Genomic DNA, 24,887 nt, shown 5'->3' with positions numbered 1-24,887 from the left:
AAAAAAGAGAGAGAGAGCAGTTTTTTGAGGCTATATAACACTGTTTCCCAAACCAGACAAGGCCATTACAAAAAAGAAAAATTATCAATTTGTTTTTCATTTATGAACAGATAAAATAATCCTAAATAAAATATTAGTAAACTCAACCCAACAATGATTAAAAATAATCATCTTATCTGAAATAATGTACTATATTAGAATTTATCTCAGAAATCTCAGAAAATATAGTAATGTAATTCACACATTAACAGACTGAATGCCTGTTACCACCTCTTGCATTCAGTACAAGTCATAGGAAAATGAGGCCGATACTAACCAACTATGAAAGAAAATGCAGAAGGATGAAAAGAAAAACAAAACTGTCATTATTTACACATGATAACGGTCTACTTAGAAAATGAGAATAAAAGAGTATAGGACACAAAAGAATCAGTAACAGTCCTCTATTGTGATCATTTAGAAAATGCCAAGTGTAAAAAATAACTATTTACAAACAAAAACTACTAAGTACTTAGGAATTAAATCTAACAAAAGATCTGCAAGTACTCTATGGAGAAAACAGTAAATGACGTGGAGAGCAAAGGTAAAAGATATTTTAATTAAACTTCCTTACAACTTATGGCCCACTGACAAGTGCTTGGGACAGGCAGAGTGACCTTCCTCCAGGAACTCAACTGCCTCAATGTCAACACTTTGCTAAAAGCAAAAGGCAACCTTAGCTTGACATCAGCCCCACCTCCAGTATCCTGTAAGTCTTCTTTAGCATATAAAAATCCCTTTGAAAATTTCCTTTATCTCTACCCCCCACCCCAAGATATATGTTAGCAATCATCCTCCAAACATGTGGCCCACTGATACCCACCTGAAGGGTCTCACGACTACGGTTTTACTAGACAATAGTAAATGACCCTCAAGGTCCCAGAAACCTTGCTTCCAAATTCCTTAGACACTTCGGCTACCCCTAAGTCCCTCCCAACTTGAAAGTATATAACCAGTCCCTCCCCCACAACCCCAGAGCAGCTCTTTCTGCCCACGGGTCCCGTCCCCCTGCTTTAATAAAACCACCTTTTTTGTACCGAAGACATCTCATGATTTCTTTCTTGACCCTTTACTCCCAGGCCCCAACATTTCACATCAATAAACTTAACTGAAGGATATCGGAAGACCTAAGTGAAGACTCCGCCCAGTCCGGCCCGCAAAGGCTCAACACTGCAGTCTGCTCAGACGCTGTCGATTTCAGTCTGCAGTGAAGACCACTCCACTGGTTGGCTCTGAATATCCATATTCCCTTTTCTTTAAAAATAGCGTTGTGTGTGTGTGTGTGTGTGTGTGTCACATGATTCCTGCGTTTCTCAGCTCCCGCCACGTGGACTCAGTTCTGCCGACAGTACTACATAAAGAGAGGGGCGAATGGGACTTCCGGAAGAAGACCTCAGAGGCGGGAGGCGCCCTTCCTTGCTGGTTCCTACTTCTTCCTGGAGCTCAAGTGGCCATCAGGGGCAGGGCGGTGGAGGCAGAGAAAAGGAGCCTGGCCTCGCAACGTCATGCCCCTGCCTCACCAGGCCAGGCCTGCTGACATCAGCACTTTTTCCACATGGGAAACAAACTTCTGCCTTTAAAAACTTTGCTATTTTGTGTTTTCTGTCATATGGAGCTAAACCTATTCCTAACTGCTATAGACTCAAAATTCAAAAGTGTGTGGTTGTCTTTTTGGTGGAACTAGACAATGTGAAATTGAATTAAGGGCCAAAACTAGACATGGATATTTTGAAGAAGTATAGTAAGGGAGGACTGTTCACGGCCAGCAGCAGTCCTAAGGGACTTACTATTAGACGGTGGTAATTAGAGAGGCATCAGATAGGCAAACCGTGCAAAGAAACAGGAGAGAGTGTCTGGGGATCACAAGTAAACTCTGGCTCTTGGGTCTATGATAAAGCAGACATTACAAGGCAGCAGGAAGAGGACACGCCATTTAATGAGTAGCAGTGGGACAACTGGCTGTATGGAAAATAGAAAATTAGACCTTTACTTAATACTATATACAAAAATAAGTTTATTTTAAAAATAAACTTAAAGATTTAGATGACACAAAGAAATGAAAGACATTCCATGCTCATGGACTGGAAGAACAAATACTGTTAAAATGTCTATACTACCCAAAGCAATCTACAGATTTAATGCAATCCCTATTAAAATACCAACAGCATTTTTCAAGGAACTAGACCAACCAACCCTAAAATTTGTATGGAACCAGAAAAGACCCCGAAGAGCCAAAATAATCTTGAAAAATAAAAAAAAATTAAAACAAAAAAACAAAAATGGAGGTATAATTCCAGATGTCGAGTTATATTACAAAGTTGTAGTAAGCAAAGCAATATGATACTGGCACAAAACAGACACATAGATCAATGGAACAGAATAGAAAGCTCAGAAATGAATCCAAAATTATATGGTCAATTAATCTTCCCAAAGGAGGAAAGAATATACAATGGAAAAAAGACCATCTCTTCAACAAATGGTGCTGGGAAAACTAGACAGCTACATGCAGAAGAATGAAAATGGACCACTTTCGTATGCCATACACAAAAATAAACTCAAAATGCATTAAAGACCCAAACGTGTGACCTGAAACCATAAAAATCCTAGAAGAGAGCACAGGCAGTAATTTCTCTGACATTGGCTGTAGCAACATTTTTCTAGATATGTCTCCCGAGGCAAGGGAAATAAAAGCAAAACAAACTATTGGGACTACATTAAAAAAAAAAAAAAAAAGCTTCTGCACAGTGAAGGAAACAATCAAGAAAACTAAAAGACAACATACTGAATGGGAGAAGATATTTGAAAATGACATTTCTGATAAAGGGTTAGTATCCAAAATATATAAAGAACTTACGCAACTCAACACCAAAAAACAATCCAAATAAAAAATGGGCAGAAGACACGAACAGACATTTCCCCAAAGAAGACATACAGATGGCCAACAGACGAATGAAAAGATGTTCAACATCACTCTTCATCAGGGAAATGCAAATCAAAACTACAATGAGGTATCACCTCATACCTGTCAGAATGGCTAGAATCAAAAACACAAGAAACAAGTGTTGGCAAGGACGTGGAGAAAAAGGAACTTCCGTGCACTGTTGGTGGGAATGCAAATTGGTACAGCCACTGTGGAAAAATAGTATGGAGGTTCCTCAGAAAGTTAAAAGTAGAACTACCCTACGATCCAGTAATCACACTACTGGGTATTTACCCCCAAAATACAAAAACACTAATTCAAAGGGATGCACGAACCCCTATCTTTATAGCAGCATTATTTATAATAGCCAAATTATGGAGGCAGCCCCAGTGTCCACTGACAGATGAATGGAAAAAGAAGATGTGGGGTGTGTATAAATAAGTGGAATTTATATATATAAATGGAGTATCATTCAGCCATAAAAAAGAATGAAATCTTGACATTTGCAACAACATGGATGGAGCTAGGGTATGTTCTTTTTTTTTTAAGGTTTTATTTATTTGACAGAGCGAGAGCGAGTGTGCGAACACAAGCAGGGGGAGCGGCAGGCAAGAGGAAGAGGGAGAAGCAGGCTCCCCACAGAGCAGGAGCCCTATGCGGGGCTCAATCCCAGGGCTCTGGGATCATGACCTGAGCCGAAGGCAGAGGCTTAACCGACTGAGTCACCCAAGCACTCCTAGAGAGCATAATGTTAAGTAAAATAAGTCAGTCAGAGAGAGACAAATACCATATTATTTCACTCATATGTGGAATTTAAGAAACAAAAGAAATGAGCAAAGGAAAAAAAAAAAAAAAGATTAGCCAAGAAACAGACTTTTAACTGCAGAGAACAAACTAAGTTACCAGAGGGGAGGTGGGGGGAGGTTGAAATAGGTGATAGGGATTAAGAATATACTTATCATGATGAGCCCTGGGTAATGCACAGAATTACTAAATCACTATATTGTGCACCTGAAACTAATATAACACTGAATGTTAACTACACTGGAATTAAAATAGAAAACTGGAAGGAAGGAATGAAGGAACTTAAAGATCTAAATGTGGAAAGCTAAACTGTTAAAAATTTTAGAAGAGGGGGTGCCTGGCTGGCTCAGTTGGTGGAGCATGCTACTTTTGATATTGGGGTTGTGAGTTCGAGCCCCGTGGTGGGTGTAGAGATTACTTAAAAAAAACCTCCACTATTAAAAAAATTTTAGAAGAGGGCGCCTGGGTGGCTCAGTTGGTTAAGCGACTGCCTTCGGCTCAGGTCATGATCCTGGAGTCCTGGGATCGAGTTCCGCATCGGGCTCCCTGCTCAGCGGGGAGTCTCCTTCTCCCTCTGACCCTCCCCCCTCTCATGTACTCTCTCTCATTCTCTCTCTCAAATAAATAAATAAAATCTTAAAAAAAAAAATTTTTAGAAGAAATAAAGAATATTCTTTATGTCTCTGAGGTGGAAAAGAATGTCTAAAACATAAATATAAAGCATAAATCATAAAGAAAAGGACTGCTAAAAATTAGTGCAAGTAAGGACTTTTGTATGATTAAAAAAATAGTTGGAAAACAAAGTGCAGGTTAACAGAAAATATTTGCAACACATAACCAAGAAAGAATAGCCAGAATATATAAAGGATCAATAAGAAAAAAAAATAAATGACTTGAGAGAAGTGAATAATATATAGCTGAGCCTTCAACAACATGGGTTTGAACTGCGCAGATCCACTTATACACAATGTTTTTGATAAACACAGTAGTTTATGGTATTGGTGGGCTTCCTGTCAACAATAGGCTATTAGTAATTAAGTTGTTGTGGGGGGGAGTCAAAGGTTATACATGGATTTTTCATTGTGCTCCTAATCCCCACATGTTCAAGGTCAACTGTATACGAACAGATAATTTACACAAGAGGGAACCCTGAGTCAATACACATAAGGAAAGATGTTCGACTCACTAGGATTAGGAAATGCAAATTAAAACAGCAATAAGTTATTTCTCACCTACAAGACTGGCAAAAATAAAATGTCTAACAATACCAAGTATGGGGAAGCTGTGAAGGAAATGGGGACTCTGCACTGTCAGTGAGAGTATAACTCGGCACAAACAGTTTGGAGAGCAACGAGTCCAGACTGAGTAAAACTGAGGATGTTCTATGACCCAGCAATTTCACTTCCAGGCAGCTACGGGTGCCTAATGTGGCATTTAGGAGGAGGTTCTATGAAGCACTGATTGTAGTATCAAGTAAGAAAATGTAAAAAACTGTCCCGAAGTAGGGACATAAATTAATAAATGGTTCTATCCGATAAAGGACTATTGTATGAGCAGCTGGAATAAAGGAACTAGATCTAGCGAATAATCTCCGAAACATTACAATGTTGAATGAACACAGAAAGTTGTATGAGAATATAAATATATAATACCACTTACATAAATTTAAAAAATACTCAGAACAACAGTACACTATTTAAATGGTTTTACGGATGTATATACTAGTGGTGATTTTTGCCCCCGAGGGGGTATTTGAGAATGTCTAGAGGCACTTTTGGTAGGGTGTGGGAGGCGGGGGACAGGATGGTGGTGGTGCTGTGTGTAGTGAAGAGGGATGCTGCTAGGCATCCTATAAGGCACAGGACAGACCCCACCACGAAGAATGGTCTGGACCAAACTGTCCGTAGTGCTAGGTTGAGGAACTCTAACATGAAAACATGTGCTAAGGATATAAACACGCAAAGGGTTAGACCCCACCAGCTGCAGGACAGTGGGAAGGGCAATGAGCCTTTGGCTGAAAGGGTAACATTTTATTTCTTTAAAGGGACTGACAGTGGAAGAGCAGGCAAAGCAAAACCAAACCCCAATCCCTCTGCTCCTGTGATGGCAAAAAAGTGCTTAAAAAGCAGAAAGTTACAGGAGCTCTAGGCTTTAGGATGTTTTGACACTAATCTGCTCTCGATGCAGGTTAACTATGAGCCTCTACAAACAGGAAACGCTTCCTTTACTTTGTCTTCTTCAAAAGCAATAACCACACATTTAAAAGAGGAAAAAGGAAACAGCTTGCATTTTGATCAACCGTTTTATGAAATATCTGTTATTAGCTGTAAAGAGATCTTCAAATGAAATAAAATTTCTTATGAAAATTAAAAAATGACTAATTTTCCAGTCGAGAACTGGAAACGTTCGTAACATTTTATCAAGTGGACGCCCCACGGACTAAACTCCACCTGTAAGGGCTCCGGCGGGTTTCAGGACTGGACGATGAGGCCGTGGGCACACTAAGGAGTATCCACGCTGAGAAGCTGGGTCGGAGGAGCTCCCTAGTGGCTCTCTGTGGGCAGCTCCCAAGGAAGGGTACAAGCAAGGTACACGTGGAGCCCATCATCTCAGGGGAAGGCAAGACATCCAGAAACGGAAAAAGTCAGGAGGCAAGGTGGAATATAATTAAGAAGGAAGCTGAGCAGCCTTAGTTAAAGGGCCCGGCAGGTTCAGAGCACCGAGCAACCACACCCTAAGCACGGGGGTAAAACTTCAGAGAGGATGGGGGCTTAACTGAATCTTAAGGAGATGGAGAGGAGAACCAGGCATAAAGAACAGGCTTATACCTACTTCAAGGGGCAAGGCAGGGAGTGCTAAGGAGTCATGACAGAGGAGCAAACAGGGAGAGGAAGCTGAGGGACCGAGTCTTTAGAGCCAAATGACCTGGGTTCACATCCCAGCTCTGCCACTTATGGTGTGACCTCAGGCCTTAGTTTTAGAAAAATTTCTCTGAGCCTGTTTTCTCGTCTATAAGAAGACAATAATAACTACACTTACCTCATAAGGATATTATGAGAAATAAATGAGTTAATACATGGAAAGCATTTAAAAGAGAGCCTGAAAACTTCTAAAAGCTTATTATATATATTAGCTATTATTCCCAGCTAATCTTTGCATTGTGCCTTACAGTGTTATTTCTTGCCTTCCCAACTTGACTGTGGGGCCCTGCAGGGCTGTGGTGGGGTGAGAATGGTGCCCCTATGTACTCCTCCCGAGGCGGCCGGCACAGCGCGAGTCTCAGTGCAGCCTGAACTCATTCCCCAAAGAGCAAAATGAAGAACAATTACGGAGTGGACATTGTGAATGTGATGGTTTAGAACAATTAAAATTCTTTCCGGAAGCATCATCATCTTATTTTATTTGGTCGCTCGAAACAATGCGCGCTTTATTCTCGGTCTTTGGTGGCTGAAAGGCCCTATCCATGTGCTGGGTTCTGAAGCGTAAAGCATGCAGCAGGCCCATCTCTACTGTACGGTCTGTGGCTGCCTGGGGACCACGTCGGGAAGAGTCAGAGGGAGGGTGTGGGTTCAGCAGGGAGAGTGGTTAAGACTTTGTAGTGATGTCCGCCTGAGGAGCAGAGGAAGTGAGGTGGCACCCATACAAGGAATTACTAACCCTCTACAGACCAAGACTTTCCAATACTCTCCATGTCATGGCACATACAGAAGAAGATATATCTGCGTGACACTCAGGACAGACCGCCAAAGCTGCCTGCAGCCAGTGGCCCTGTGGGCTGAGGGGATCAATATCGCAGCCCATCTGTGACCATGACATGGTGGCTGGGAAGTTCTACCACACTCAGGAAAAACCTATATATTTAATGTGAGCAATTTACAAGGAGGATGACCTATCATGAAGTTCAAAGGCAGAAAAGACTAGTCTGTTTTAGTAGCACCAGGTAAGGTAAAATCAACATAATTACCTGGTGTTTACTAATGTGCCTGGTAGTACCTTAGGCAATGAAGCTAGAAAGAGAAGTAAGGTGACGGCCTGCCTTCTAGAAGCTCAGTTTTGTCTTCTAACCATTAGTTTTTTCCTTTTTCTTCTAGGGTACCAATAACATCCTTTGCTTGATCCAAAGGAACCACCTCAACTCTCTGCTAGAAACCCCGGAGGCACTGGGCCTACGACCCCTCTCTGCTCCACTCTGGGGGCATCCCACTTTCTTGGTCTTTCTAGCTCTCTGGTCATGCCTTCTCAGTGCCCCTCAGAGCTGTCTTCTCCTACTCCTATCCTTGAAATTCCAGGGTCCCTTAGGTTCTGCATGGGATTATTTCTCTTCTTTTCCATGTTTTGTCCCCAGGTGCTCGGGCATTTCTAGGGCTTTAGTCACCACGCATGTGGTGGAAACTCCTAAACCCCTACCTCCCAGTGCTGCACCCCAGAGCTACATACCTGCCTTCTGGACACTTCCACTTAGATGTTCCAGATACATCTAAAGTGGAACATGTCTCAAACAACATTCATCTTCAATTCTATGTCTCTGCCTATGTCCCCAATCCTGGGGAATGATGTCAATATCTACCCACTTGCATAAGCCAGACCCATAGGCTCTGTCAACAGTAACTCCTCAATGTCTGTGAATCTCTATCCATTTCTCTCCATCTCACTCTCACTGCCTTATTTCCGACCTGCATCAAGGGTGAGGTGGCTTCACAGTGAGTTTCCTAAGATACAAATCTTACCATGTTGCTCTTCTACTTACAAATCCTTCAATGGCTCCCCATTGTCTTTCCATTAATCTTAAAATATATATGAACTCATTAATAATAATCACAAACTCATCACTTGCTAATATATTTTTACAAAAAATAACAATGCTTTCCAAAACATATTTTCTATGAGGGCTGATACATTCTTTAAGGACATGAAAAAGAATCCATTCATGAGAAGAATCCGTTCATGAGAAGATTTGTTGCAAATCTTTTAGCAGTCTGACTTAACAGAAGATGGTTGTATTCTCATATGTGCCTCCGTATTCAATTCTGTTGTATGTTACTTTGGCCTTTGAAGTATATAAAGAAAATCTAGCCACAAACAGAATACAGTTAGGAAGAAAAAAAGCGAGTACACGAAGAGTGTTCTCAAATAATTGTAGATATTCTTCTTTGATACTACTCAGCAAGTCCGCACTGCTTTTGGGGTACAGTTGGAATTTCTTACCATGGTTTGCCAGCCTCCTGTTCACCATTCCTATGGGCTTTCTCCACCTTCACATTCTAGACTCCTGCCTGGGCGCCTGCCCTAATCCCCCAAGTGCTCCTCTCCTACGCTCAGCTCTCGGCACATGATACATGACACTGAGGGTGTGCGTTGACTGGTGGGAATCTCATGGCAGGCCACAAGCTCTATGAGGGCTGAGACCGTCTGTCTTGTCTGTGTTTGTAGATTCAGTCTCATACGTGAGTACTTAAGGAGTATTCGCTGAATCAATCAGTGAATGGACAAACACACAGACAAGCATATTGCTGAGTTAAGTTCTATGGGATTTTCTGTAGCAAAGACCTCACAGTTAGTTGTTACAGGGGGACCTTAGTAGACTAATAAGGAAGGTTTGGATGGAAGGGATGGGAGGGGCTAAAGCCAGGCACCTCAGAGAACAAAGCTCGCGGCAGATCCACTCTTTAAGGACAAGAGGCACACGCTTACGCTGGGACACCGGAACCGGTCGTTACAAAGAACCACTGTTGGGAGACGGTGGGGCTTGCCATCGAAGCCACAGGCTACCTCCTCACATAAGAGGATACTTGCCATTCACCACACGGCTTCCAAGTGCTCTGTGGAAGCTGCAGCTTGCAGCATAAGTAGGAATGTGCTTCCTTCATTCGTTTATCTTCTACGTGCAGCCCACTACACGGGGCCAGGTCAAGTGGGCTGTGACACACACAACAGGAGTGACTAACTTCCCACCGCCCCGAAAGAGCTCAGCGGGGATGACAAAACAAAGGAGCATGTGAAACCAAACAAGGGGCGATGAAGAGGCGGCCTGTGACTGAGGGCTCAGCGAGGCCATCTCAGTAGACTTACAGCTTAATAATACGCGCTACTCGTGTAGAGGGAGGACCCAGGGCCAGAGCTGCTGCCGTCGGGGAAAGCTTCCTGGCAAACTCAGAAAAAAGAAAAACAAACACGCAAACTAGCAATCCATTCACCGCCCCAGATAAATGATGGGAGGGCCAATGGCAAGGCACAGAAGAAATGAGCAGTGGAAGTGCCCGCAGCCGAGTGCAGCCCCGTCGTGAAGTGCTACACCCCTGCAACCTGTCCCGCGTCACCGTGTCTTTCTGGGCTGCCCGGCAGCAAGCAGTCCTAGCAGGTGCTGGGAGAAAATGATAAGCTAGAGGGAGACTCAATGAGCACTTGCACAAAATCCCAGACTACTTTCACAGCTCTCGGTTTCACTTTTTCTTTGTGGTTTATACTACTGACCAGTTCTGGGGGCTCAGATAGTTCATTTCATACCATTCTCCTTGGCAAAACTGAGAACACTTTCCACAGCAGTAAGATCAGGAGCCAAAACACACCGTTTTGCTCAGTTTTGAGAGCCTCTGGCGTGGAAGGCTGAAGTTCCCGACAGTTCTGCTGCTCCCTGCCACGTCTCTTCTTCCTTTCTTGCTCTGGTCAGCAGAGCTCCGGAGACCACGGCCTCGCTCCATTCCAGTCTCAGGATGGGAGTGCCAGGTCCAGGGGTGCCGGCCCACGGCCTGAACTGGGCTGTCAGTGAGGGGAGGGGTACGGAGGGCCCGGACAGTCTACCACCAGGAGGCTTTGTGACAGCCTAGGACACTGGGCTGGGCTACGGCAACAAGGAGCACTGTAACTGGGGTGCGAGCCAATGGACATGTGCCCGAGTCTCATGTGTTCTATGTGGTGACATTTCTCTTGGGAGGTCCCAGGCTCCTACCACAGCCACTCTTACTTCTCCTGAGACATGGGTACAATTTTAACAACAGTTTCTACTTCAGCTGCAAACTCAAGAGACGGATTCTCCCTTTGCTGCAACAAAGCATGGTCCCTGGTAAATTCCTGCTGGGGAGCCACAGTGGGGTGGGAGAAAAGGACTCTGGAAAAAGAGCAGCAGGATTCAGATTCAGCTTCGCTATTTGCCCTGGTGACAGGCTCTGCTGTCTGCCTTCCTGGGAGCAAGGATGAAGTGTGGTGTTGGGAACGCGTACTGAGCCATACAGAGAGCGCTCATGTCTGTTACTGTTTTGCAAAGGTTGGCTGACCGACCCCTCTCTTCAAATGATGACCTTTTCCTCCAGGGGGAAGTCAGGATCAAAGATGTCCCCAGCTTCTTGGGGTGGGGTGGTTTTGGTTCTGATAGAGCATGGGAACACTCAATCTTTTCCGTGAGGAGGAGATGGTGGTGAGGGGTGGTGTGACAGAGACAACACGCTCCCCCCCAGACCCAGCCTCAGGCTGGGGACATTTGGTGGAGGAAGAGGACATCGATCTCTTGTTCTAAAGCTTTTTTCCTTAGTTTTATTTACATGCTTGTGACTACTGATCCCAAGTTATGGTAGGGACGGCACAGGGTAAGGACCTCAGTGCAGCTTCCTTGAAAACGAATAAAAGCATCTTTCAGTATGGAAATGACTGATTTCTGCATTCTATCTTTTGTTTTCCCCCTTCTTGGCCTGTCAATGTTCTGGTTATTTTTTTTCCTCTTTAACCTGAACTCTACACAAAAATTATTAAAAGTCAAAATTAAAATCAGTTCTGGTGCTTGTTATCATGTGTTTCGATAGAACAGGTGAAATTAGTCATTAAAAATGGGACTGGGCGCACCTGGTGGCTTAGTCAGTTAAGCGTCTGAGTTGATTTTGGCTCAGGTTGTGATCCTGGGGTTGTGAGATCGAGCCCTACATCGGGCTCTGCACTGGGTGTAGAGCCTGCTTAGGATTTTGTCTCCCTCTCCCTCTCTCTCTAAAAAAAAAAAAAAAAGAGATTGGATATTTCTCAAAATTTCCCCTCTTTTTACATCTCCCCCTGCAGAGAGGCCAACCATTTTCAGGTCTTCAGTGATCACATCTTGCTCCCTTACTTGTCCTTCAACCAGCAGAGAGTGCCTGGGTGGGTGGCGATCTTCCCTTCTAATGTTAGGCTAGCATCCGGAAAGCCTGGTGACTCCCGGACTCAACTCTCTCCTTTTTACATCAAACCCAGCCAAGTCTCAAGTACACTGAGTTTTAAGGGGGTATGCCATTTTTTAAATCCTTATTGTTCCACTCGGATTAAGCCAACAACCTCTTGGATGACATGACTGCCACGGACACCGTCCCTCTTCAATCCATACCCCAGGTGAAACTTCCTTCTAAGTCCTTTCACGGTGCCACAGCCTCCACGGAAAATCTTACTGCATCATACCTAAATTATTGTCCTGTCTGAAGGTCCTCCAAAACCAGACCCATTCTAAATTATTTCTTCCTCTCCCCTGCATGTTCCTTCCACTCACTGTGTCCCTCCTGACAGTTCTGCTCAAAGTGTGCCCATCTCGAAAATGCCCTCCCCTGTTCCCTCTGACTGTCCTCGCAGTTTGTACAGGACCCGGCTCTTGTTTTGCATCTGTAATTGGCTTCTTTCTCGACAATCCAAATCCTTATTGCTCTCTCACTCTGAACTTCTAGAGAACTCAGTCAAGTCACTAACTTCAGAGAATATTCACAGAGTCCAGGTTTCCCTATGTGTAAAATGGGAAGCTGGTCTAGATGATCCTTAAACTAGTTATGAGTTGCCTCTTCCTATTCAATATATTAAAGAATATCTTGAACCAAGCAGTTCTCTCTCAAAATGAGCCCAATGGCCACCTGCCAGAGCTGCTGCGGGAGGGATTCCCAGCAGACACTGGTCTAGGGACCTCCATTTTATACTCTCCTGCACTACCCCTCAGTGTTGCTGCACTGATCAAGGACCTCTCTGAGCTCCTTGAGCAACCACCCCTCCTAGAACTGCAGACTGGACAGTCCCCCAGTGAGGAAGGCAGATGCAGAGGAGCGCAGTGCGGTGCAGTGGCCATTCTCAGCCCAAAGCCCATGCTCTGAGCCACAAACTATGCCCGCTTCTTGCAGTCCCCCGCCCCCGGCCCCCGGGAATCCAGGCTCAACAGGCATAAATCTCTATCACTTTAAAAAGTATGATTTTTTAAAATCTCGGTATCGCTAATCTGTATTATGATCTCGGACAAGAGTCATTACTCACTGCTCTGGAAATTCCTGGGCTCCTCCTTCGTTATTCACAAAACCACATCTGTCAACCACAGAATCAGGCTGCAGAGTCTGAGCCTGGAGTGGGCTCCATGAAATTCAAGCCTTCACAAGATGGTCAGGAGGATTTTTCCTGAGAAACTCCTGGGTACCCCAATGATCTTTCCTGCACTAGAATCATTTTCTGATTTTGAAAACCCATGGAGGGGGGAAAATCTGTAAAATGATTTTGAGGATGATTTTTCTAAAATACCCCTGTTTAACACTATGTCTACTTTGGGGCACATCTCTAAATTCATTTGGGGTTTTAAAAAGTGATTAATAAGAGAGAAGTTATGAAAAGGACTAGGACTGCTTATAATTTCTCTCTCTCTCTAAAATACTGAGTACATCATCATGAGATTATACCACACTCTTCTTTCTCATGAAGACACCAAGGCAGAATGGAAAATAGAAATGATTTTCTCGAGGTCACTTAATGAGTCAGTCTTGGAGAGGGATTAGAATTTAGATCGATCCTATCTTTCTCTTCTGAATTTTTGTCAAAAAGGTCAGTATGATCAACTAGGAGAGCCCCCAAACCGTAACAGTTTCTGCAAGGAGGTACCGAGCGAGATAAACAGCTTAGCTTTGATTTCACTTGAAAATAGAGTTCTTGCACCTAATTTTCATTTAATTTGCAGATTTTTATCAACTAAGCACTAGTAACTTATTCCGCACCTGATACTATACACTTCACACTCATAAAAGAACTAGCTCTAACTGATTAGAGATCGCTTTGTTGACAAGACAGCAGAGCAACTTGGTGAGAATCATTTTTAAATCAAATTGCACCAAAAAGTGAAAGAGCAAAGCTAAAAAGGAAAAGTGCTGAGAAGTGTGCCGCACGCCACGTGCCATCTTTAAGGCTGCCTGGGCTCATCCAGGCTGAGAACTTGCCCCTCTGGATTCAAGGTGGACTCCTTGGCTGCACGCGCGTGCGCGCGCACACACACTCACTCACACACACTCACACAAAGGTACAGATACATAGTTTGCAGGGCTCCACTCACAATGTACTTCCTGCACAAACTACTTCCTAACCCCCCATGGATAGGCTGGGCGCTTCTCCTAGAGGAGAACTCATGACATCGTACTATCATTGTCTTGTTCTACTCTCAGCTCAGGGAGAGGAAGGATCATGCTATGCTGTCTTGTTCATTGTGATGCTCCCCAGAGCCTGGCCAGACACCAAATATATTTTGTGGAAAGTAAGTGCTAATGGAAAGTGTAGTGCTGGTGAGGCCAAGAGGTGAGGAAGAAGCTTATCAGAGCCCTAGCCAGCTGAAGGGGCAATGGCAGAAACTCATTCGATGGGATAGCACGTGCTAGCACAAAGGTCTACTAGGTGGGTCCTGCTTTTAAACACATCAAGGAATATCATGCATACTGCAACATGGATGAGCGGGCCACAAAGACCAGACAGTGTATGGTTCCATTATATGAACAGTCCAGAACAGGCAATCTAGAAAGAACACATTAGTGACTGCCTAAGGCTAGGGGTCTGGGGAGACTGAGGAGTGAATGCTACTGGGCACAGTTTATTTTTGGGGTAGTAAAAATGCTCTAATATTGAATGTGCTGATGGCTGTACAACTTTGTCCATAAATTAAAAATCACTGAATTATATACTTTAAAGAGAGAAATTGTAAGGTATGTGAATTCTATCTCAATAGTCATTAAAAACTTAAAAAACACACTGAGAACCTGCGAGCACTTTTAATACACTAAAAATATTTTATTAAGTTAAAAATACTTAAAAAAATAAATTAAAAATACTTGATTACTGATGAGAACACTCATGCTTTGCAAGGCAGCTATGACTCACAATAATGTATATGTTAGGTGTTACCTAACAACGGTCCCTGGGGTAGAGAAACAATTTTCACAGCCACAAAACGTAACTAAGAGAGGGTGAGAGAAGAGAGCCAGCTCAGTTCAACTAACACCCTGCACAAATAACTGAAATGCACCTGTGAATAACGGTGAGCTGCTGTAGGCGGCAACGTCTTCTTTCCTTGTGGGTCAAACAGACTGCTCATCACTGAAAACAGAGGCAGACTGTCATCCAGGAAACACTGGGAAGCCCAAAGAAGTGAAGAGGCAATAAAGAAATTAGGACCAACAGACTCCGTTGCTTTTGTCACAAAACTCCCACTCGGCTTACACCAAGCACGGTGCATCCACGGTGGGCTTCACCTGAACTCTGCTTCCAAGGGAAATGGAGATTTTTACAGAAGTACCTTCTGGAAAGTTCAATCACCAAGTCTTCGTTGTGGCATTAACAAGAGAAAATGGCGGGACACACAACTAACAGATGATCAGAACCCAGAGAGAATTAAGACTTCTTGGTAAAACTTCACTTTGAAAGCTGCTGGCTACATAATTTTCTAGAGCAGCAAGCTGGCAAAGTTCTTTTTTATCAAAGGTCAGGTAGTGAATGTTTCAGGATTTGAAGACCAAGAGGCAAAACTGAAGATCCTCTGCAGGTACTTCTAGAGCCACCGAAAATGCAAAAACCAGTCTTCGCTTTGGGTTTGGCCCATGGGCCATAGCCTACTGACCCTTGTTCTAAAGGTTATAAGTTTTTAAGAGTCGTAACTACCAGGTTTGCTCCTAAATCAGAACTCTTTCTCTCAAACATCCTGAGAGCCAGAAAACTGATGTCCAATGAGATCATAACTAATATTTGATAGATCTTTCTGGCATATAAAGTAATTCTGTATAAATTCTTTTATCCTCATGACAACACTATTAGGTAGATTGTGTACAGATCTCCCTGTCAACCCAAGGTTGATCCCTTAACTGCAAATTCCTTGCTCCTTCATTTATATTCTGCTGCTTTTCTATTTCGAGCACCTGGGTTTCTTCCATCATGACTGGCAGAGAGGCCCCTATGAGCAGAGAAGCTGTGGAGACGCATACAGCAACCCTATTCAAATGTTCCTGACTGTGGGGAATTTCAGTGGCTGCCCTGGAGGTGTGAACGTGCAGACACTCTGCAAAGCTTGACCGTGGCCATTTGCTATCATTCCGAGAGGGAGCTCTGCCTCGCCACCACGAATATCCTGAAACCACGGAGTCCTCATCACCTCCCCACTGGTCTTCTTCCTCCCAAGTCACCTATTCCACTCATCACGCAGATTATGGCCAAAATTATCCTTCTTAAAAACAAACCTAACCTGCTCTCTTCCTTGTAAGGCTTCACTGACTCATGATTTCTTGCAGAACAAAAGGAAAAACAACTCTTCACGTGGCCGAAGACCCGCCCTGTCCGGGACTCTGCGCTCTCCCCAGCCTTTTCCTTCGGGAAACCTGTGCTCAGGTAAAGGCAATTACTTGTCGCTCCCATAGCTGTTTTGAGCCCCTCTGCTTTGTCTCCCAAGGTTCCCTGGGCCTGAAACACCTACCTGAATGCTGGTGTCTTCAAGGTTCCCCTCAGCCACGGAGGGGGATTGGGATTCTGGCTCTGCTGCACACGAACTCCAGCAGGGACCCAGCACCTGCTACTGACTTGTCTCTCCTCCCCTAGTGGGCTGCAAACCTCTTGAGGGCCAGAGCCGTGTCCTTTACTCCCCCAGGGCTACACACTTCAGTAGGACCAAGAGAGACAAAACTAAGCAAAACACACAGCTCTGGCCTTCAAGAGCTCACATACTCCTCGATGAATGAATAAAGCACAAACCCGTGAAAAGTCATGTAACGGCCCCGAGTGGAAAAATGATCCGCAGCTGCAAGTACCCAAATGACTCTCAGCTGTGCCCAGCCATGCAGCCAGCGACTCTGTCAGGGGGAGAGGAGTGGGGCCACGGCGTAACTAACATCCTGCCCCCATGAATGCTCGGAGGAGTGGGAGGACCACGGGGTGGAGGGCGAGGAGAACCAGAAGGAAGGACTGGGGCCCTACTGTGCGGTAAACTCAGGGATCGTCACTTCAAGTCCTAGAGACAATCATCCCGGGGCTTTTCAGCAGTTAAGTACCATGGCAGTGTCCAGAAAGATGACATCGCTGTGCCCGATGAACTTAAGGACACTACACGCTGACCCTGTCGGTGCTCTGGTCTCAAGCTCTAGAGGCAGCAAGGTCGACAGAGTCGTCCCCCAGCTCACCGTCCTTTAGAGCCGTGGAATTTGTAAATGCTGTGGAGAGTCCTAGAAATGTCTGCAGTAGTATAGCATCACGGTTAACTTTACAGAATGCAGCCGGGTCCTGGAATGAGGCCAGGGGCCCAGAAGAGAAGGGGTGCGTGCCCCTCCTCCACTTCCAATCCACGTGCGGCTTCTCCACATGGCACTCCCACGGTTCAGAAGTGAACCGATTCTTGCTGAGTCTAGTGGTTCTCTCCTCCTTACTGTCTCAGCTTGGCTTTTAATTTGGGGGGGGTGGTACCTGAATCCGAACACCCACTCCCCCACTCTCCCTCAGACATTCTGTTCTCCCTGGCTGCTGAACTTTGTGGGTTTCTCCTTTCTCCCTGGAACTGCTTCCTCCCTCCTCTTTGTGCTCTGGAAACGTGGGTCTCAGGGGGTCTTCAATGGTTTGCTTCACACTTGTCCTCTCAGAGAGGTTATCTGTATACTTCTCAGGCCTGACTATTCACCTGTATTCAGCTGGCCTCAGTACCTTAATTCTGTAAATATTTATTGTACACATATTTAATCATTAATTCCCCAAATATGTGAGTTCCTATCATGTGCCAAGCATTACTCACATACTGGAGATACAAAGAAAAAAGTCTCCACCCACCCCAAGACACACTACTGGTAGAGATAGGGAAGTAAATCGGAGTAAGGCGCCTGATCATGGTGAGTGCCATGAAAGAGACCCCAGGGGCTATAAGAATAGAGAGGGGATCAGAGCCCGACCGGGAGGCTGCAACAGGCTTCCCAGAGGAGGTGATATTTGAAAGGAACACTGAAGAGTGAACAGGAGTTAGGCAAGCAAACCCTGTGTGTGTGTGTGCTGGGGGTGGGGAAGTTTGTTTTAGGCAGAGCACAGGGCAGAAGCGAGGGCAAGCGGTGAGAAACACTGGGGCTCCGATACACTCCAACTAGCTGAGCGGGGTTAACCAAAGGCTGCGCATGGGGCTGGGTGAGGACACGTGGCTAAAACGTAGGAAGGGTTCTGGGTAATGAGTGTTAACTACCTTGAAAGCCACGAAGGGCTTCTGAAGGAGTTTGGTGGAGTGAAACGGTCAGATTTGTGCCGTCAAAGAGATCACTCTGGGGGACGACTTGTGGCTCCGGGAGGGGAGAGGGAGTTGTGGCAAGACTCCAGGTGCAAGCTAAGTGATGACGAGCTAAGGCAGAGGGATGGAGACAGGGGATGACGGCTCTCTACCTGCAGGTGAAGCCAAGATGTTCTGGCTTGGGTCTTTGGGCAGGTGATGGTGCTTTTCATTCGGGGAGGGAGGGAGGAGGAGAAGCCAATTTAGCAAAGAAATGGAAGACTTCACATGCCTGTGGAGTGTGCAGGTGGAGATGTCCAGTAGGCAGAGGATGTTTGGGTCTGGAGCCCAGGAGAGAGGGAGTCCGGTCTGTAACCCAGATCTGGCTGCTGGAGCTGACGGCAGGGTGAACGGGAGGGACTGGGGGTCACCTGCTGGCATGACAGAGCCTTGAGAAACAACAGTGAGCAAGCGGAGAGGTGCTCAATAAGGACAATGCCCTGATTCTGGCCATGGCACTCACACAGCTGGATTTAAAGATCGTCTTCTGTCTCCTCCTCCCTTCTCTCTCCTTTCTCCCTTCCACAGTACACACTGCAATAAGACGGATTTTTCTAGAACACTGTCCTGCCTTTACTACCAGCTAAACTACATTTCACAGCCTCCTATGTCAAAACCCAAATCTGTTGTCAGGTTTATTTATTTATTTTTAATATTTTATTTATTTACTTGACAGACACAGCGAGAGTGGGAACACAAGCAGGGGGAGTGGGAGAGGGAGAAGCAGACCTCCTGCTGAGCAGGGAGCCCAATGTGGGACTCGATCCCAGGACCCCGGGATCATGACCTGAGCTGAAGGCAGATGCTTAATGACTGAGCCACCCAGGCGCCCCTGTTGTCAGGTTTAAACACCCCTCCCTCTATTACAGGTGCAGCACGATTTCCCGGCTCTCACTCGCACCCGGCCCTGCTTCAGCTGGAGCGGGGGGCTCCTCAAGGTATTCCTTTCCAGGGCCTCTCTATCACCTCCATGCCTGCACCACTCCTGCTGGTCCTCTGCTTGGGGATAAGCTGCCTTATCTCAGCTCACCCAATCCTGTCTGTCCTCCTAGGCCCTGAAACCACACAGTATCAGGCCACACTGACGGCGCTCTTATGCTCTGGGTGCTCAGGCCAATGTTTTGTTGTTCCCGGATGTTATCTAATTCAGGTATATCTGCCCAAGCTCCCTGAAGCTGACTGCAGAATCATTAGGGGAAAGGACATGTTTTTCACTTCTCTGGTGCCCACAAAGAGTACCCACCAGTCTTGCTCAGAGAGTCTCAAGTAACGACTGACCGACTCTGACCCCAGAGCCAAGTGAGGACCACAGGTGGGTGGTGACGGAGAGCACTAAGCGGCTGCCGGGTGGGGAGATGAACCATGAGAGCACAAGGCAAAAGAAATATAAAGGAATACACTGAAACAAGACTTGAACATTATATTGGAATGCTTATCTACCAGAAACATCTACTGCAGAAGAGAGAGACAGAATGACTCAGCCACCGACATAAGCCAGCCTCTCTCACCAGCCACCCACATGATGGCAGGGATGGAGGCTCTGCATGGGCCCCACTCTCTGGACTAGCTAGTGACAGCAACACAGACCGATGCTGAGCCCTCACACACCACCACCCCTCAAGGAGAAGCAATGGTCAGTGCAAGACAGACTATACTGGGTCCTTTTCACTCTGGAAGGGACAGTGTTATGAACTGAAATCTGCCCACCCCCAAATTCACAGGTTGAAGTTCCTAACCCCCACTGTGACTAGATTTGGAGACAGGGCCTTTCAGGAGGTAATTAAGGTTAAACAAGATCATAAGGGTGGGACCCTAATCCAACAGGACTGGTGTCCTTATAAGAAGAGACACCAAGAGCATGCACACTCTGGGAAAAGGCCATGTTGAGGACAGAGTGAGAAGGTTGTCATCTGCAAGCCAGGGACAGTCCTCTCCAAAAACCAACCCTGCCAGCACCTTGATCTTGGACTTCTAGCCTCCAGAACAGTAAGAAAAGAATTTTCTGTTGTTTAGTCCACCTAGTCTGATATTCTGTTGTGGCAGCAATTCATCTTCACTGGAATTGACACATATTCTGGTTCTAGGTCTGCTGCTTTTAAACAGCACCACCATCTGTGGGTTTACAGAAGTTTGGTCTACTGACCAGGGTTCCAGCTAACAGTGCATCAGATCATGAGGTCACTTATAACAAAGTGCGCACGGGATGCACCGACCCTCTCACATATCACACAACCTGGGAGCTGCCCGCTTGCCAGACCAATGAGACAGCCAGATGCAGGAGCAAGAGAAATGCCAGTTTGGAGTGGATGCCCTCCAAAGGATGGCACTGTGGGTTCCAGCTGCAGTATAAACCCTAAATCAACAACGATTTTCTGGGAGCTGTGTCCCCAGCAGGAAGAAGACATGGGTCTTGGAAATTAGAGGTAGGAGGGGAAGTGGCTCTGATCACCCTCTCACCCAGTGACCCACTTGGGAATCTGGGCTTCCTGTCCCTGAAACTAGATTCCATGGGTTTAGAGAGCTCACCTCCCAGGAGGGTAACACTTCCATTGGGGACGAGATAAGAAGGCCATTACATTTTAAGTTATAGCTGTTGCCCAGTCATTTTGGGCTCTTGTGCCAAAAGAGCAGCAGACCAGGAGAAAAATCGTTATCATCGCAGGATTAAGCAACTGTAATCCTCAGGAAAAGGTATAGCTAGGGGGACAAAAAGTAGGAGGGAAAAACATGTGCGGCACGAGGGCATCTCCTGGCACTCCCATGCCCCGGTTTTTACGCTAAATGGACAAGGGCAGCAGACACAGCCTGGGAGAGCATGGTGACCGGGGACTCAGACCTCACAGGGATGAGGCTCTGTGTCACTTCACCAAGCATGTCTTCCAGCCAACGGTGGAATGGGAAGTAGAAGAGGGAGATGATGACCAGTGTGGCTTGGAGACCAGCTTCAGCAGAAGGGGATGAAGTGTGTCCTAACCTTCCTCTTGAAGGTTTCTCCTGGGGAAAGAGTGTCACCGAGTCTTGGAGGAGCTGCCCCAAGAACTTATGTAAACCAAGAAGATGCCAACAGCACAAGGCGTGGTTGCTTTGGTCCGCTGCCCAGATCTCCGACCTCCCCAGGACTGAAGTGCTCCATCTTCCTGCTGAGGGGGATTGTTGGCAGCTGACAGTTCTCCAGGGACACCGCCTCCGTGGATGGTGTGCATCCAAGGACAGCTAGTCGTGACCCAAGACCTGCAATCTGCACCCAGTGACTGGCTGGTGGAGGTTTCAAGTTGCAGTTCCTTGGCCACATTTGGTGCAATCTGGAAGGGCTCTCCTCAGCTCCACAGCTCCCTGTCAGGCTGGCTCAGACCCTCTTCATAACGGTGTTCAAGCCTCCCCGTGTCCTTCACCACCACTCCCCCCAAAGATGCTGATCCCAACAGTGTTCCCTGAGAAACTTCATGCATGAAAATGTCCCTGGGGATGCCAAGCTGAGCAATACAACTTCTCTGGCTTGCTCATGAGCATGAGATCCATAGCTATCTAATGGGGAGTCCCAGGTATTCTGAAGGTACCTCAGTCAATATATTTCCCCCAGATCTGCTCTTTTGATATTGGTGAAATGGTGCTGTCATCAATCTATCCCATTATCTAAGCCAGAAACCTCAGAATCACACCCTATTTCTTTCTCTCCCTCACAGCTCTGCCCATTCTACCTGGAAAATATTTATATTCACCATGACTTCATTTTTTGGACACTGGTCATTCTGAGTTCTCATACTTTTCATTCTTCCTTCTCTTTCCTTGAAGGATCCAGGTCCTCCTCTTGCTACACACATACGTTCATCTTGGATGTAATTCTCTTAAAGAACTCACTTAGCACCTAGTCAACCCTACAAAGTTGACTCCATGATCTACACCTCCAGCTCTGACCTCCCTAAGAGAGAGGTCTGTCCTCCACATTTAACTATATCACAGGTATCTTGGTTGTATATTCCAGAGTCATCTCAAGTTCAAATACACCCATAGGGAACAACCTGTGTTTCTCTTTTTCACCTGTAGACTCAGCCCATTAATAAGGGACCCCTTCTTCCACCCCAGATATAAACTCTGGGACCCGTATCTCCAAGGGGACACCTGGGATGTCACACTTGATTTCACTTTTCCAGACCACCATGAGGCCTGCAGACCTAATTCTCACACCCGGTGAAGGCAGGAGATAGGGAGATGGCACGAGAGAACAGTACCTCTCTCATACCCCAGAGGGTACAGAAGACGGACATAAGAAATGAAGAGCCCAGGGTGCTGGATTGCAGAGTGCCAGAGCAAGATCAGGTAGGAGGTTTGGGCTGACATACAGTAACCCTTGAAAGACAAGTGTGCTATTACAGTGTTTGAATACAGCAGTTTTTGTAGATAAATGTGCAATATTTCCTGGTATTGATGACAAGGCTAAGAAAACACAGCCTTTGATTCACTGGTTATTCCCCTGAAACTTTCTTATCTTCACATTCTCTCCATTTCAACCAAGGAAAGTCGAGAAGTTTTACATCTGATCTTCACTCCAGAGCACATGATAATAAGCATTTTAACAGGAAGACACTGTGGCTTTTACAAGATTATAAGAACAGATAAATATCACGTCTTGTTAACTAGGTTGGTGTTTCTCTAAGAAATAATGTTCATCTAATGGAAGTGGAACAAGAATGTCCAGTTTGACCAGTCTTTCAGCAGCAAGTTTTCTTTTTTTACTTAAAAAAAAAAAACCTAAGAAAAGCCACTGTCAGAGACCCCTATCCTATAGGGGATAGAGACGTTGCATTATCCACACTGCAATGCACAGGAGTAAAACGTACTCTCGGCCACACGGACAGCCGGAGAGGCGAAGTATGCTGAGGCCACTGAGTATTTCTGCATTTCCAGTAACGATTCTGCTGCTTACCTGCTGTCTCTGTTGTCTCACTTGTGCAAACTGAGAGAGCATCAGCTGCCGGTCAAGCAGCTCCATCCTCTGCTGTCTCTGGATGTCTACTGTGGCCCCCATCCCAATCCTGGCTTCGGTGGCGGGTTCTGCAGATGAGAAGATGGGCTCAAGTGTCCAAGAAAAGAACTTTGCCACCCACGTGGGAATGCAGAGCACCTGGTGGAGTCGGAACACTTGGCTGTTGTAGCAGATGCCTGATGCCTGAAAGAGGAAAGTCCAATGGGATTGTTTCCCTGTAACCGTGTTCAAGAACATATTAACACAGAAATCAATAACCACAAAGTACTTCGGATGGCATTTTCTTTCATTTTAGCAGTGCTGCATGGTAACTAAAACTCCTGCCCAGCTGCACAGTTGTAAGGAGTACAAGTCAACAAAAATTTACTCAGGAAACAAATTTGTTTTTTATAAAGTTAGGAGAGACAGCGAAGTTCTAACCACTTCACGCTCAAGGGACTGACAAAATATTTAAAAAACAATATTTTCTTTAAGAAAAACAGCCATAAAAAAAAAAAAAAAAGAAAAACAGCCATACAAGATTTGATTATCAAAACACTTCCATGCTGACCTAACTCTGTGGTTAATCTTTATTGGCAGATGGCCATCAGAGAGAGATACTGGCAGAAAACAACTTTAACGGCCAATGATGCAATCCAGCCATATAATAAATTTATCAGAAAATAAAAACAGTCTACAATTTACATAGTGTTCTAATACATTTTTCAAGTACTGATTTTTCTAGTTTTAAAATCCTTGCCAATGGTAATTCACAATTCTATTTACAAGCAAGCCTATTTTTCATCTTTAAGGTAATTTATATGGTAATAGACATCTAAAGACTGGTTTTCTAGGTTAAAGTGAGTATGGCTATTCCTTTGTAAAAAAAAAAAATCTTTAATTTTTTTTTTTTAAAGATTTTATTTATTTATTTGACAGAGACAGAGACAGAGACAGCGAGAGCAGGAACACAGGCAGGGGGAGTGGGAGAGGGAGAAGCAGGCTTCCCGCTGAGCAGGGAGCCCAATGCGGGGCTCGATCCCAGGACCCTGGGATCACGACCTGAGCCGAAGGCAGCCGCTTAACAACTGAGCCACCCAGGAGCCCCCCAAAATCTTTAATTTTGTGAATTTGATTCTTAGGATAAGCTATTCGTACCAAATTAGAACATATTTGACAATGTGCTAATAGGAGAAAAGTACACTTTAACTGTTTTAATAAAATGTAAATCAATTAATTAGGCAAGAATTTGTTGAGCATCCAATATACCCTGAACATTGTTCCAGGCACTTAGAGGACAGTAGAAGACAAGATCAACAAGGCCCTGCTCTTGTAGAGGTAACAGTGGTCAGTATGGAGAATACGGAGTGAGTGAGCAAACACGTAAAACACTTCCAGGTCAGTTCTGTGAAGGAAACAAAATAAAGTGGCCTGGAGCAGGGACCGTCTATAGGTCAGGAGTCAGGGAAGCTTTGGAGGAAGTGACATTTGAGCAAAGCTCTTCAGGATAATGGGGCGCCAGTGATTTGAAGACCTGGAGGAAGAACATCTGAGGCAGTGCCAATAGCCAATGCAATGCAGCAGTGGGCCCGGGAGCATCTAGCAGAGATCTTAGTGGGGTATCTAGTGGGCAGTCAGATATACAG

At 45.3% G+C, this 24,887-nt stretch overlaps 1 protein-coding gene across 7 annotated transcripts in view; it reads right to left on the bottom strand.

Moving 5' to 3' along the window:
* UBAC2 (UBA domain containing 2) overlaps positions 1–24,887 on the bottom strand; it is a 167,377-nt gene that overhangs the window by 17,160 nt on the left and 125,330 nt on the right. For all 7 annotated transcript variants that reach the window (XR_014143885.1, XR_014143886.1, XR_014143887.1 and 4 more), the window contains one exon: positions 23,203–23,445. Coding sequence is in view for 2 of the 7 variants with exons in the window: in XM_081815170.1 (XP_081671296.1) it covers positions 23,203–23,445 (243 nt within the window). In the remaining 5 variants the exon portion in view is untranslated. The remainder of the gene's footprint in view (positions 1–23,202; positions 23,446–24,887) is intronic.

This window comes from Leptonychotes weddellii, chromosome 3, assembly GCF_054177405.1.
Source record: "Leptonychotes weddellii isolate Sample4059 chromosome 3, ASM5417740v2, whole genome shotgun sequence".
Lineage (NCBI taxonomy): Eukaryota > Metazoa > Chordata > Mammalia > Carnivora > Phocidae > Leptonychotes > Leptonychotes weddellii.
This window is presented reverse-complemented; position numbering and strand designations above follow the sequence as displayed.